This window comes from Sciurus vulgaris, assembly GCF_902686455.1.
Source record: "Sciurus vulgaris genome assembly, chromosome: 4".
Taxonomy (NCBI): Eukaryota; Metazoa; Chordata; class Mammalia; order Rodentia; family Sciuridae; genus Sciurus; species Sciurus vulgaris.
The window spans coordinates 88,961,145-88,976,908 of NC_136464.1; the positions used below are offsets into that span (position 1 = coordinate 88,961,145).

The 15,764-nt window shown below is 33.0% G+C and overlaps 1 protein-coding gene across 1 annotated transcript in view; it reads left to right on the plus strand.

Annotated features, from left to right (window-relative positions):
- Nucleotides 1-351: 351 nt before the first annotated feature.
- Nucleotides 352-15,764, plus strand: part of PTPN20 (protein tyrosine phosphatase non-receptor type 20) — a gene marked incomplete at its 5' end in the record, with an annotated part of 48,879 nt that continues 33,466 nt past the window's right edge. Inside the window, 3 exons of the mRNA XM_079135872.1 lie at nucleotides 352-434; nucleotides 3,238-3,350; nucleotides 13,580-13,670. Of these exons, the coding sequence (XP_078991998.1) occupies nucleotides 3,300-3,350; nucleotides 13,580-13,670 (142 nt within the window). The remainder of the gene's footprint in view (nucleotides 435-3,237; nucleotides 3,351-13,579; nucleotides 13,671-15,764) is intronic.

Genomic DNA, 15,764 nt, shown 5'->3' on the forward strand with positions numbered 1-15,764 from the left:
TACAGTAAATTAAATGTCATAAGCACTTATAAGAATCTGTTCTGGGCTATAGCAATCTATTGTTTTCAGATGAAGTCTTTTTTTTATTAATGGGTGATTCAATGTGAATCATTTGTATTTACATAACGTACTCTATATTCAGTTTTGACAGATTGGAAATTATTAACTAGGTAGATACACATTTCAAGAGATTTTCTAGGAGAATAAATATCATTTTTATTATGTTTTAATTCCATTACTGAAATCCTTATATTAAGAAGCTAAAGAAATCATATTTTATTTAACTATATTTCTTAAAATCATGAATAAAATTTGTTTCCTTTCTCCTGCCTATAGGTTTTGCAAAATAAAGTTAACCTGGAGAAGGTCAAACTCTCTTCTCAGAAGTTCCTACATAGTGCTAATGAGTATCTTTTTCAAAAGCCTTCAGAAAGGTATAACTAATGTACTTAGTGAATTTTGTTTATTCTGTTCATATTCATACTTTATTCATATCCCTTTCTTCTGAATGGAAACAGTGAATAATGATCCTCAAATGTTGGATTAATTTTTCAAGATGTGTTTCTTTGTAAATCTAATTTAGTTTTCTTGGAAACCTGTTGTATTTAAGATTTAATAAATACAATATTAACATAAGAAAAAGACACTATCAAAGATTCAATTTCTTATTCAATTTCTTATCAGTAGTTAAACAGACTCAAAGCCTTTGTAAATGTGCTTGGAGCTCTTAGAGGGAATAGTGTGCTTAAGGTAGCATAAAGATCAGTATAACTTTAAGTTTTACTAGAAATACAGACTTTCCAGAAAGAAACAATAGAAATATTAGTGTGGCAAATTCTGTGGTCTATATATGAAATAAAAATTTAAAGAAACAACAAGAAAGCAAATTTCTATTAGGAAAACTGAAAAACAGCAGTTACTATGTTTACAAAGTGTTCAAATTTAGGCATTATATGTAAAAAACATATTAAATAAGGAAACATTTTATTAGTTTCCTTAGAAATTTACTAGTAATATTAGCTGTAGTTACTGGAATAGTTCTGTATAATAATGGGCATATTGTTTATATTGTGCGTATGTATGTTTATATACATACATATATATATATATGTATATAAAACTCATAGGTTGTACTTCCAGAAGTTCATTAAATGAACAAACAACAGTAATTCCAAGGCATTTTGAGATTCGATTATATATTAAGTACTGTATACAAATACAAAATATCACAGAGTTTTTGCTCTTTAAATCACAATTTCATTAGGAAACAGATATATAAAAGACAAATTTAAGTACAATGGTATAAGCATTGTTATCGAATTAAAATCCAAAGATGTTGAGTATAGAAGACAGAGAACTGTATACCAGGGAAGTTTCTCACAGGCTTTTTTTAAAGTAAAGATATTTTGGTTGAGTTTAGAACTTAAATAAATAGAAACCTAGCAGGTAAAAAGGGAGGGAAGAAAATTTAAGACTGAGGGAAGAAGTTTGAGCAAAGGTAAGGACTTGTGGAAATATCATAACGGTGGTAAGAAATAAGTGTCAAGGGTTACAGGAATTGGAGAAGATGGGGTAGAGCTAAAAATATCATTTGGGCCTGTTGTATGAAGGAACTCTATGTAAAGTCAAGTATACATTATTCAGTTTATTGATGAAAATGAAGCATAGGGTAGGGTCTTTGTTTTATTCATATGTCTGTCTGTCTATATTTCTATAAAGGATTTCTGGTAACAAAGTCAGGAGAAGAGTAGTAGGAAATTAACATTAAGGAGATGATTATGGTAGTTAAAAATAGTGAGAAAAGAGAAAGAAATATAAGATTACTCACAGAATAAAAAGAAAAAGGCAAGTATTTTGCTAATGATAAAGCATGTAAAGTGCATGTAGGAAATTAGTAGAGATGAGATGAAAAAGTAGGTAGGGAACTGATTGCCAGCATCCTTGGAGTCCTGAGGAGCCTTGATTTATCCTGAAGTTGACTTGCAGTTATAATTAAATTTGTATTTTAGGAATAATTTTATCTAGATATTTAATATTAGACCCAGAAGTCAAATTAGGAGACTTTTGCTAAGTGAAGTTGAAATACAAGTATGAGAGCCAAGCAGATAGAAGAGGTAAGTAAATTGTACAGTGAGAGGTTGGAAAAGAAACAATTTGAATATGGGCTAGTGTTTAAAAATTCTTAGCAATTATTAGCAAGACAGTGGTAGTTTAGAGGGCTTCCTATTTTTATTGGTATATTATAATTACACATAATAGTGGGATTCAGTATATTATATTCATACATGTATATAATTTGATCAGTCTTATTCCCCAGGGCCTTCGTATTCCTCCTCTTTTTCCTCCCCTGATCTGCTTACTCTAATGATCCTCCTCCTTATTGTTGTCATTATTTCATTATAATTTTGTACACACATATACACATGGGATTCGTTGTGGTACATTTGTTCACAGACGTAGCATAATTTGGTAGATTTCATTCCCTGATACTTTCCTGTTTTTAAGATGAGAAAAAGTTGAATGTTTTTATGTGAAATAATCTATAGATAATGAGAAAAGATGAGTCGTAAGAAAAAACTTCCAGAGGAGCCTGAAAGTAGAATGTGGAAGGATTATTTCCAAACAGGAAAAAAATAAAGAGTAATGAAGAATGTTGGTGCATCTGAGTGTATGTTTTAAGAGAGTAAATTTTGTCATGCATTTTCTAGGAGGGACTACTGTTTTACTAAGGCAGAGGATTAAGATAAGGAGATGAGGGTAGTGGCTTGGAGTTACCTGCCATGCGCAAATAGTAGGGGAAATTTACCAGAGACATACCAGTGTTTTCCAAATGATTCTCTGTCATTTGTATTTCTCCCACTGACTACAAGTGAGCCAGTGTCATGTTCTGTCACTCCTTAAATGGGTCTGTCTTACCTTAGTAAGTGTCAGAAATCCCATTGACTCCAGTATTTCTCTTTCACTGTGAAGGTAAGGGAGGAGAGAAGGTGAGTAGATGGATTGAGACAAGATGATTTGTTTGCAAGCCAGGTAAAAGTGAAAGGAGATGAAGTTTGTAATCACATTAGAATTTGGAAATTATCTCAGAAGGCATCAGTCCAGGTAATGACAATGGAGTTGGTGGCTGAACTGAAATAGGTGACCCTTTATTGAATAATTAATACAGATATTAGAGAAACATATTAGACATTTAATATGTATATATTCTTTGAAACCACATATACATTTCTTTTCCAGTGAGAGTGATCACAATGTGTGGAATGCCAGTGCTGCCTTGAAAAGAGACAGTTGGAACAGTGATGATGAAGAGTCTGCAGGGACATCAAAGACTGACTCTCCTGAACCTCCTGGTATGACGTAATACTGTTTGTAGTAGTAAACTCTGGAAGAGTCTGTACTTCAGACCAATTGGAAGTCTGTGAGATTGTGTCTGTGAGTATGTATCAACTCTCTTTGTGTCTCTTTGTGTCTTGGAGTTCTGTACTGTCATGCTGACCTACATTTTCCTTTAGCTATGTGTTGATTATGTTTAAATACTTCTTTTCCTCTTGTACTGTGCCTGGAATTTATTTCTCCCATTGACTACAAGTGAGCCAGTGTTATGTTCTGTCACTCCTTAAATGGTCTGTCTTACCTTCGATGTCAGACTATTTGATTACCTTCTAATCCCAGCTCTCTAATGGGTTCAACAAAATTGTAGTTTAGTGTTTTTTTTCAACTTGTATATAGGTAGAGTATTAGTGATGCTCATTCTAGTTCTGTACATGTTAGGCAGAAATGGCATTTTAGAATCTAGATGTATTTTGAAAATAAGAAAACATTCCTTTGTAAATATGTCTTCTTAACAAATGTACATTTACTCTATAACTTTTAAAAGCTAAATGTAATGCTCCATTGTATGACTGTACCATTATGTGTGTTATTTGATCTTGTTGGACACATAGGTGTTATGATAAAACATCCATGGAGTAGTGTGTTTGGGAGTATTCTTAGCTTGAGTTGAAAAAAAGAAGGAAGCTTTATTCATATTGCTACCACTGCAACAACAGCAGGAAACCCTGACATCTCAGATAAATGCCTAGCCAAGAAGATGGGTTTTAAAGGAAAAGGCTTATGTCTTTTTTAAAAATTTTAAAAATTTTATTTGTTCCAATTAGTTGTACATGACAGAATGCATTTATACATTTTGATAGATCATACATGTAAAGGGGTTATGCTCTAAGCCATAGAAGAACTAGTAACTCACAGTATTTCTGGAGTTGTTCTTTTTAGTTCTGTCAATGTTCAGACATGATGACTAGATGGTTTGTTTTTGTTTCACTTTACTATGGTCTCTGAGTGACAAATAATATTGCTACTGTATGGAATTTGTTTATTTTCAACAGGGAATAATACCATGGCCTAACTCTTAGAGTAAGGCAGTTCTCAGGGAAAGACAATTCTTTCTCAGTACCCTCCTTTTCAGTTTCAGTTTAGGACTAAAGGCTCCTCCTGGGATCTATTATTTAAGTCTATATTTAAAAGTATTAATATCCAGAAAATATAAATAACTGCATTTTAACAAGTAAAAACAACCAAATAGAAAAATGATCAAAAGCCATTAACAGGTACTTCACAGAAGTAGTATAAAAAAGTGTTTAAACCTAATTTTGAATAAGAGAATGAAAAATCAAATCACAGTGAGATAACAGTTTACACTGACTATATTGTTTAAAAATTAATATAGTCAATATTGGTGAGTTTGTAGCATAGCGGAAATCATTTTCAGTTATACACAGGATAGTTCTATTCCTTCCCTAAAAGAGGACATAACATCTTTTTATTTTTTTCTGGCTTCTCCAATTTACAGACATTCCCTTTAATTTCTTACAAAAGAAAGCAAATATTTAGTTAATTTATTTATATCAAATGTTAATATCAAAAAAGAAGAATCCATAACCCATTTTTGTAATTGTTCACTTGGTTGTTCCTACTATCTGTAACTGCCTTCTTTTACTCATCCCATAGTTTCTTTCAGCAAGCACCTCATTTGATTATAGTTCCTTGTCTGGTAAGTTAATCCCAACATTCATTCTTCAAGAGCTGAGCCATTAGAAGTCCTGCCTAAATTGGGTGGTTATGGTTTTCTATTGACTTAAATTCACATTAGAAGCATCCTAGAGGATAACTTCATTGAAGACATACTGCTCCTATTCCCATTGTATAGTAGCAGCTCAGTTTTCCCTTGTTAATTAGAATTTAGAATTCCCAGCACTGTAGTTATTTTCCTTTGACTGTCAATAGCATATGAGGAGCCTAAAATAGTCTGTTGACATTGTCAACTTCCAGTTCAGTGGTCATTGTTTTCCCTGATAAAAGTATTACTTACTCTGCTTAGGTCTGCTTTGTTTTGTGGTCTTAACATACAGATTGTATACATATTTTGTTAGATTTGTATCTAAGTATGTTTTGATGATATTTTATATAAATGGAACTTATAAAATATTTTAATTTCCATTGTTTTTTGATGATATATAAAAATATAATTGATTTTTGTATATATTCCTTGTATCTTTCAACAGCCTTCCTGAACTTATTAATTTGAGAATTTCTTTTCAATGTAAATGTTCATGTTGCCAGACCTAGTTTTATTTTTCTATCTTACCCTGTGTGTTTACCTTTCATGTCTTTTTCTTGACCTTCGTTATGATGTTAAAGCCATTTATCAGGTTGAAGAAGTGCTTTCTAATTCAAGTTTGCTGAAGAGTTAATCATGAATGGGTTTTGAATTTTATTAAATGATTTTTAGGCATCTACTGATATGATTATGTAATTTTTTCTTTTGTCTGTTGGTAGAGTGAGATACCTACTCGTTTTTTAAAATGTTGAGTCTGTTTTGCATTCCTGGATAGGCACAAGTAGGTCATGTGTATTTTTTTTTATGCTACTTGATTTGCTAGTATTTTCCTGAGGATATTTATTTGTTGTTTTCTTCTTTTTTTATGTGTGTTTTTTTGTTTGTTTGTTTTTGCTTTTAATGTCAGGGTAATGCTGCCCCTACACAGTCAATTGGGAAGTATTCTCTCCTATGTTCTGAAAGAGTTTACATAAAATTGATATTACGGTTTCCTCATGTGTTTTGTGGAATTGATTTCAGCCATCTGGGGCTGAAATTTGTTTGCTTGTGATGTTTTAAAATACATATTTGCATTAGTTTTCCGGGGTTTCCATAGAAAAATATCCCAGACTGGGTGGCTTGAACAACAGAAATTTATTTTCTGACAGTTCTGGGGGCTGGAAGTGCAAGATCAAGTTGTCCGAAGAATTGGTTTCTCCTGAAGCCACTGTCTGTGGCTTGTAGAGGTGTCTTTCCTCTGTGACTTCACATGGTCTTTCCCTTATGTATATCTGTATCCTCATCTCTTCCTTTAAGGACAGCAGTCATAGGGATTAGGGACTACCTTAATGATCTTATTTTAACTTAATTACCTCTTCAGAGATCCTATCTCCAAATATAGTAACATTTTGAATTATTGGTGTTAGGACTTCAACATGAATGAGGGGGCACATAATTCATTCCATAACAATATTCTGTTTCTTTGCTATAGTACTATATAGTTTCAGGTTATCTCTTTGTTATTTTAATGAACCTTTATAGTTTGAATTTGTTGCATGTTCAATGAATTTGTTCCATCCATGTAAATTACATAATTTATGGTAATAGAGTTGTTCATAATATTATCATATTATTTTTTTAATATGTATACTATATTAATTGATCACTGTTTTAGTTAGCTGTTTAACTGCTGTGACTAGAAGACCCATCCAGAACAACTGTAGAGGAGGATAAGTTTATTTGAGGACAAGTTTATTTGAACCACTGTAGAGGAGGACAAGTTTAGTTTCAGAGGTCTTAGTCCATAGAAGGCCGGCTCAGGGACTCAAGGTGAGACAGAACATCACGGTGGGACAGTGTGGTGGAGAGAAGCAGTTCACATCATGATTAAGAAGCGGAGGTGGAGGGCACACTCTACTTGCCTTGATCTATGAGAGACAGGGGAATTTGATCCTGGGTAGGGCTTTGTACCTTTCCTGCAGAAGCTGCTACAGCCCTAATACATTATGAGGGAGAATATTTGTAGTTTCTAATCCTGTCTCTAGTTGTTCTTCTGAGCCTCTCATGAGGTCCTCATAGATAGTATTTTTCTGTTTTTTTCCTTTGTATTAATTTATGTACACATGCATGTGTCCTGTCAATAATTTCATTTTCAACCATCTGCTTTGTTTCTTGAAGTGTTTAATTATAAGTTAATTCAGCAACAATTTTTCTCAGGTGTGCAGACTATTGCTCACCTCATTATATTTTTTTATCATCTCATTTTAAATTCTTTTTTAAAGTAATTTGTTTTTTTATTCTTTCTACAGATGATACATACATGATACATTTTATTTATTTGGTTATTTTCCATTTCATAGTAGATTTAAAAAATTTTGCATGCTATATTGCATTACTAATTTTCTTCTGAATTTTTAATTTCTACCTTGTCCATATACATATATAGCTCTAGATGTCTCTTGTTTATTTAAGTGTGACTGAATTCTTCTTGATTCTCACTATATTTTATTTGAATCTTATTCACTGAAAACTACATTTTATTTTAAACTCTGCATTTTGCTTGAGAATAATGCCAAGTATTCTGATGGGGTATGGAGAATGAACAGAAAGCTGAAAAGTATGGATAAAATATTTTATGGCTGATATAAAGATGCCCTTGTCAGCATTGATCATATTCTTCTCCTAGTATACCTTCCTATATGACCTAGGGAGGAGAACTAAAAATTACATTTCCAAGACTTCTTGGTATTCATTGTGATTGACTTAATTTATTATATTTACTCAACCAAGACATAAATGTTTAGTGAGGCATTCATTTTCCTGGTAGCAGCTGGCACTTCTGGTCCTCATTATAGCTAAGGTGCTATATTACTAGAGCCACCAGTTTTAGTGGTGACTTTATAATTCCTTCACTATTGCTTAGGTGGTGTTATCTGGGAGCTAGTGGTTAGAACACTGGTCTCCATCTTTCTCAGTTTCCTCATTGTGGCAAAGTTAGCACTCTTTTTTTTTTATTTATTTATTTTTTTTCTCAAGCCAAATTCTTTATTTCATTTTATTTTGCAGTACAAGGGATTGAGCCCAGGGTTTTGTACATGCTAGGCCAGTACTCTACCACTGAGTTATATTCTCAGAAAGTTAGCACTCTTATTAGCAGGCCACTCTATGGTTTTCTTGAATCATACTGTGGAAAGCACCTGATCTTCAAGTCCACCCAACCATGATGCCAGCATCAAATACCTAGGTCAAGTCCCTTTCTGTAAACTGACTGGGATGATTGACATATATAGCTGAAGCATGACCTATACATTTTGATCGGAATTCTGGTCCCAGGCTCAAAAAAAAAGAAATCAAATTTCAAGTGATGAAATATATTTATCTATATTTATTTATATTTAATGATGAAATATATTTCAAGTCCAAAAGTTGAAAGGATTACAGGTTTGATATGATTAGCTGCATAGTGATGTCATTCAAAACATAGTTTTTTTATGTTTTTCATTTTTGCTTTATGCAACTCATTATTTTTAATGGTTTTAGGAGGATTACCTGTGACAATTAGGGCCTTATTCTTCTTTCTTTCTGGACAGAAGAATGGGGTGGGGGATAGTCTTACTTTTCTTATCTGTAAGACCTGAATAAAATTCTCCTTGCTTGCCCTTGTTGGAATCATTACATGCCACTGACAGGCATGTTAGTATGGAATAATCATGAGTGGCTTTAACTAAATGTCAGGATAGAATCAGTGTTGGGGAGTTGACAGCAGTGTATACTCCAGTGATCCTATCTCCTCCTTTCTTTGTGTATTTTTCTCTTTTTTTTTTTTTTTCAGTAAAACTGGAACCCTTTTGGAAAGCTTTAGGGGTTTTGTTTTGTTTTTGTTTTGGGGGCTCAAAGATGATCAAAATAACTTCTACTTCTGTGGGAATTTTATCAATTTAATCTTCCCTTCTGGACTGCTTAGAATTCCTCTCATGCTAAGGTTAGAAATATTTGTGAGGAGTTGGGAGTTTTGTGACTATTGGTCCCAACCAATAGTTCTTATTCCTATCCTTAGACAGGATGAGATCCCTGGTGCTGTGCAGATTCTTATAGAAATTGATACCCTTTTATTTAATTTTTTTGTCTATTTTTGGTGGTATTATAAAAATAACATGATATTTTTGGTTCATATTATTTGTCTTTGGAAAGAAATTTTTGAGAACTGAATGTGAATATCTCAAAATTCTGAAACTTTTAAGACGTTATTTTATTATTGGTTTCTAGACTTAACTGCATTTTGACTTGGGGATATGCTGTGTAAGATTTCAGATATTGGGAGCCTCGACTACCAATGTGACCTAAAAAATCATCATAAAAAGAAAAATTCCACATGTGCTATTTAATAAAATGTATTCACTTATTATTAGTTAAGAGTGTTAATATATATCTATTATTCAGTCTTGTTAATTGCACAGTATAGATCCTATCCTTGAGTGTCTGTGTGTGTGTGTATGTGTGTGTGTGGGTGTGAATGTTAGATCTATTTTAGTAGATACAACATGTGTTGAACTCTCTATATCCTCTCATCTCAGGCTCCAGGAACTTCCAAACACTTAGTTCCAGGAAGGCAAAACATTCTCTTTTTATTAATTCAAAGTCTTATACATTCTTGCATGGCATAATTGTCAATCCTGTACCCTATTCATACATTTCAAAACAGAACACTTTCAAATCTATTGCATCTATTATATTTATAACTGAATTTTTTTACAAGAAAAGTGAATTTTGTATAATTACAAGATATGTAGCATGACTTTTTCATAACAAAGGCAGTCTATTTCAAAGTAATAGACTCTCAAAGGCCTTTAAGAAAAATTAATTTCCACTGACTCTTAAATGGCTGAACATTTAACTCAGCAAACATAAAAATCTCCCTTCACATACATATAAGAAACTTATAAATGTGAATTTTTCTCTTAGATACACAAGACATTGTTTCTGAAGGGGAGCTAACTGAGTTGGCTCAGATTCGACCATTAATATTCAACTTTAATGAGCGATCAGCCATCGAGACTTGTTTGAAAGTGCTTGAAAAAAAAGTAGCAGAAAATGGTACCACTCAGGAGTTTATGGTAAATATTTGGGTCTTAACAAAAAGTCTTTGTATAATGTGTTTTTGTATCATAACCAGAGATTTTCTCCACTTTTCTTCTTCCTTTTGTTTTGATTGAGTACATTGTTTTCATTTTTAAATACTATATTTTTAAAGTAATAGATGTACATGGTAAAAATGTCAAATAGCATAAAAGGGTACAAAATATATAGAAAGTTTTGCTGCCTCTGTCTCTCTGTCAATTACCTAGGGTCCTTTTCTGCTCTTAAGATTGTCATATAAATTTCCAGAAAATTTTTTGTCATGTACTTTACTCATGATTCCACCATATAATTTCCAAACATATTGTCAGCATATATAGCTTATCTTTAAGTATTGCATGGCAGTTAATGATATGGATAAATATCTTATTTTCTTTAAAAAGTTCCATATGTTGGACATTTAGATTGTTCTGGTCTTTGCTATTATTCATAGCAGTAATTCTTCTTCATATACCTGTGTATATGTGTCATTTTTAGAACAAATTTCTAGAAAGACAATCCATATTTTGTGTTATTAAAGGGTTGATTCTTTGCCCATCTCATAAATTATAAATTATTTCCTGTTGATGATATATCTTTTGTTAATTTAAGAACAAAGGAGTATCTATCTTTCCATATGGTTTTGAACATTTTATGTTTATTTTCAGCAAACTGCTGGCTCCAGTTATTTGCCAAATTTTCCATTTATTTTTCGGTATTTTTTTTTTTTTTTAATACCAGGAATTGAACCCAGGAGTGCTTAACCTCTAAGTGTCCTTTTTATTTTTTATTTTCAGACAGTCTTGCTAAATTGCTGAGGCTGGCTCTGAACTTGTGATCTCCTGCCTCAGCCTCTTGAGCCACTGGGATTACAAGCATGTGTCACTGTGTCCTGCCTATTTATTTTTTGACAGTTCTTTATATAATGAAGAAATTATCTCTCTCTGTGTTACATATACTAAAATTTTCTGATGTTTGTGTATACACTTGTGTACACAAACACCTATTTACCACGAAGAAATAGCTAATTTTTAATAAATACTCAAATATGTCAATCTTAGGGCTTCTGGATTTTAATGTTCTTTAACACTACTGCTTTTAATCTCATATCATAGCAATTACTTCATGCCTTTTTTTCTAGTACTTTTATGATTTTTTGAGCATTTGAATCTTTGATCAAGCTAGAATTTACCTTGATAAAGTTATTTGATAGTGACTACCATTGTATAATTGAGTTCTCTAAAGGCTCTCAAGAGACTTCTCCTCAATTATATAAGACTGTGCTTTCTTTTTTCTTTTTCTTTTTTTTGGGGGAGGTATTGGGAATTGAACCCAGAGGTACTTCACTATGAAGTTGCATCTCCAGCCCTTTTTATATTTTATTTTGAGACAGGGTCTTGCTAGGTTGCTGAGGTTTACCTTGAACTTGCAATCCTTCTGCCTCAGCCTCCTCAGTTGCTGGGATTAAAAGCATTTACCTTTGATCTGTTATCTAAAGTGCTACTGTTATCATGTACTGAAGCCTGCTGCTCCCCCATCATATATTTTAATTTCTTTTTGGACTATTTTTTATGCTGATTTTCTTATTTTAAGACTAATCTTTCCTCATTACTCTTTATGAAAATTTCTATTTCTTCCTAAAAGTGTTTTCTGAGTTAATTTTAGAATTGTTTTTCAAAAAGAGTAAAAATACTGTATGTCTGATCATATTATTCTACTGCTTTAAACCTTCACAAGCTTCTATTTTCCCATGGCAGTAGTTACTAGCACTTAGTTGATGACAAGTGGTGCCCAAGAATTACTGAAGAACCTTTTAAAAAGTACAGTCTCAGACTTTGTCCACCAATATTCTAATAGTGTCAGACTTGATACCTCCCAACTTCTTTTGTTTCTTTAAGGGTTTTGGACAGCCATCCATCATTTGTTTCACAAACCAGGATATAGCTGCTCACAGATACAGAATATATTCTTAGTATGTATAAGGCAGATTTCATATTTTTTCTCTTTCATTAAATTTTTATTGGTGTATATTATTTACAGAGAATATGGTGAATTTCATTGGAGCATATTTACATGGACATAAAAAATAAAAACATAATCCTAATTTCTTTTGTATACTTGGTTATCTGTGGGTTCCTCATTCATGTATTGAACCAACTACAGATCAAAATTATTAGAAAATATACATATATACTAAACATGTACAGACTTTTTTCCTGTCATTATTCCCTAAGCAATACAGTATAACAACTATATAGCATTTACATTATATAAGGCATAAGTAATGTACAGATGCTTTAAAGTACATGAGAGGATATACATAGATTATATATAAATACTACACCATTTTATGTAAGGAACTTGAGAATACACAAATTTTGGTATCCATGTACATTCATGGGGGTTTTTGGAACCAGTTTCCAGTAGATATTGAGGAATGACTTTGTATGGTGTTTCCTAGTTTTAGTCTATCTTTGTAATAGACCATGCTCTGTGCTCTTGTTACCATGGTGTTTATTCTTTCCCCAGGAGATCATGTATGCCTTCATGACTTCTGCCTGAAATGATACCCCTTCACTGTCTTCACTGTCCTTTTCTTCCGCACACTCACTGACTTTAATATGACTGACTTTTGATGACTTACTCAGGACCAATTCATACACTACTTCCTTTTTAGGTGCTTTTCTTCATACAGTTATATGAAGAAGTTCAGGCATAAATCTGGTGCTGTCATTAGTACTAGTGTTTCTTATACTGGTCCTGTGGTATTTGATTTACATGTTCTCTTCTTACTGTATTCATTCCTTAAGTTTGAGGCTATTTTCTGTTTCATTATTGTATTCCAATATCTAAATTAGTGCCAGATGCATACTAAATACTTGATAAATGTTTGTGGAATTCACACTTGGTGAAGAAATTTTTCAAAAAGAAGACTACTTTAATTGTTGTCCAAGCTATAATTTCTTCAAGAAATAAATTTTAAGACTTTATATTTTTATATGTTTTTATAGAAGATATGTTTTTTTTGTTTATGAAATAATAGACTTATGGTTAGAACCTAAGAAATGAGTATTCAATGTTTCCTTTGTTTATTAAAAAGGAAAACTGTGAAGTTCAGGGAGAAAGTATATTCAAAGAATTTAACATTTTCTTATCAAGCAGCTCACTGATTGGCATCTCCAGTTTAAGATATTGTATAGTGTACTTTTCAAATGAGGTTCTAATTTATCTGCTTTATTAAATAATACATTAAATAGCAGGTCATATCATGAAAGGGTTAAAGGATCACAAACACTAAACAAGTACGGTATTTTTCCTATTTTGGATTAGAGTAAATCAACACTTCCTTTTTTTTTTTCACTTTTAAAGGACTTGGAACTTAAGAATCTTCCTGGTGAGTTCAACTCTGGGAATGAACCATTGAACAGAGAAAAAAACAGATACAGAGATATTCTTCCATGTAAGCTAAAAATGGTTTTGATTACTTTCCTGTTTATATTTTGGAAAAGGTAAAAAGAGGGTTGGATGACTTTCTATGAGTGATTTTGATCTGTAACCATGACAAACAGCTCTAGCAGCTCCAGTATTTTACCTGGGCATATTCAGGTAGGAGCTCAGAAGACCAGAATGCTTATCTGACTATGGAGAGTAAAGAGTGGACTCGTGAGGTTTAGAGTGTGAGAAATAGAAAGTCTGATGGCCCATTTTCAGAATATAGTATTTAGCTTTAATTGGGATATAGATCCAATTGAGGCCATTTTAACTATAGTCCTTCCCTTTGCCTTCCCTAGTTTTAAAATTATCCAGTTGCATAGATTGTGACCTTGAGTTCCTCCCATCAGAACAAGGGGCAGTTTTGTGTAGGCCTAAAATCAGCAGACTGCCTGCCCAAGACTGTGTGCTTGCTTGCCAGAATTTGTTCAGTAACAAACCATTCTGCCGAAATAGTTTACCTTGCTGAGCTACTTCTGAGCACGTGTGATTCCTATGGCACTCTGATATTTCTAACAATTTCGGCACTTAATGTGAGGTCTGTATATGTCACTCAAGGGGTTGTGGGGACTCCCTCCTCAGAGGAGATGCGTCCCACTGCCTTGTGGTGGCCTCAGACTTGGGGAGGAAACCTGCTATCCCTAAGGCCAACAACAGATTCAAAATCAAAAGTTGATTTGCAGCATGGGGAAAACTTGTATAAGGGAACCTACAGAAAATGGGGAATAAAAATTCTAGGCCTCGGGACAGGGAATGATAATGGAAAGATTCCATACAAACAAGTCTTGTTTTCCTTTGAAGAGTCCTAAGCAGATAAAATAAGCAGTGGTTATGGACGGAGTAAATCTGCCTCTATAGACGATGAGTGGCCACCTGAACCTTTGATTTTAGCATCTGCCATGGCTCTCAGACTATTCCTGATGATCCCAACTGCACAGGCCCTTTTCATGCCTGGGTCATACTGTAAAAATCTGTGATATGGGCTCTATTTTCATTTCCAAAGGGTTAAATCTAATAATTCTTAAATTATTAGATTAATTAGAATAATTTAATTATTCTTAATTTAATACCTGGTGAAGAGCTACCAAAGGTTTGTTTCCTGTCTGTATACATGTGAATATTGTATGTGATGTCTATATATGTTCTTGTGACTATATCATGTGCATGGTATCAAAATTGACTTGTAGATAAATGAGTAGTTATAAATTTAATGAATGGGTCCAAATGCCTTTCATTTCTTGTGGCATAAAAAAAAAAAACCTTTTTTTTTCTACATGTAAATTTCTCTTTTCTAATTTTAATTTTATTTATTTAAAAATTTATTTATTTTGATTCATTGTAAACAAATGGGGTGCAACTTGTTTCTCTGGTTGTACATGAGTAGAGTTGTGCCCTTTGTGTAATCATACATGTACTCATTGTTATATTTCTTCCCCCACCTCCCCCATCCTCTTTTTCCTCTACACAATCCATCCGTTCATCATTCTTGCCTTCCTCCCACCCACTGTTTTGTATCAGAGAGATCATTCAGCCTTTGGTTTTTTTGGGATGGGTTTATCTCACTTAGCATGATAGTGTCCAATTTCATCCATTTGCCTGCAAGTGCCATAATTTTATTCTTCTTTATGTCTGAGTAATATTCCATTGTGTATATATACCACAGTTTCTTTATCCATTCATCAATTGAAGGGCATCTAGGTTGGTTCCACAATCTAGCTATTGTGAATTGAGCAACTATGAACATTGACATGGCTGCATCACTGTAGTATGCTGATTTTAAGTCCTTTGGTTATAGACCAAGGAGTGAGATAACTGGGCCAAGTAGTGGTTTCATTCCAAGTTTTCTAAGGAAATGTTCCAGAGTGGCTGCACTAATTTGCAACCACACCAGCATTGCATGAGTGTTCCTTTTCCCCCACACCCTCACCAACACCTATTGTTGCTTGTATTCTTGATAATCACCATTCTAATTGGGGTGAGATGGAATCTTAGGGTAGTTTTGATTTGCATTTCTCTTATTACTAGAGATGTTGAACATTTTTTTCATATATCTGTTGATTGC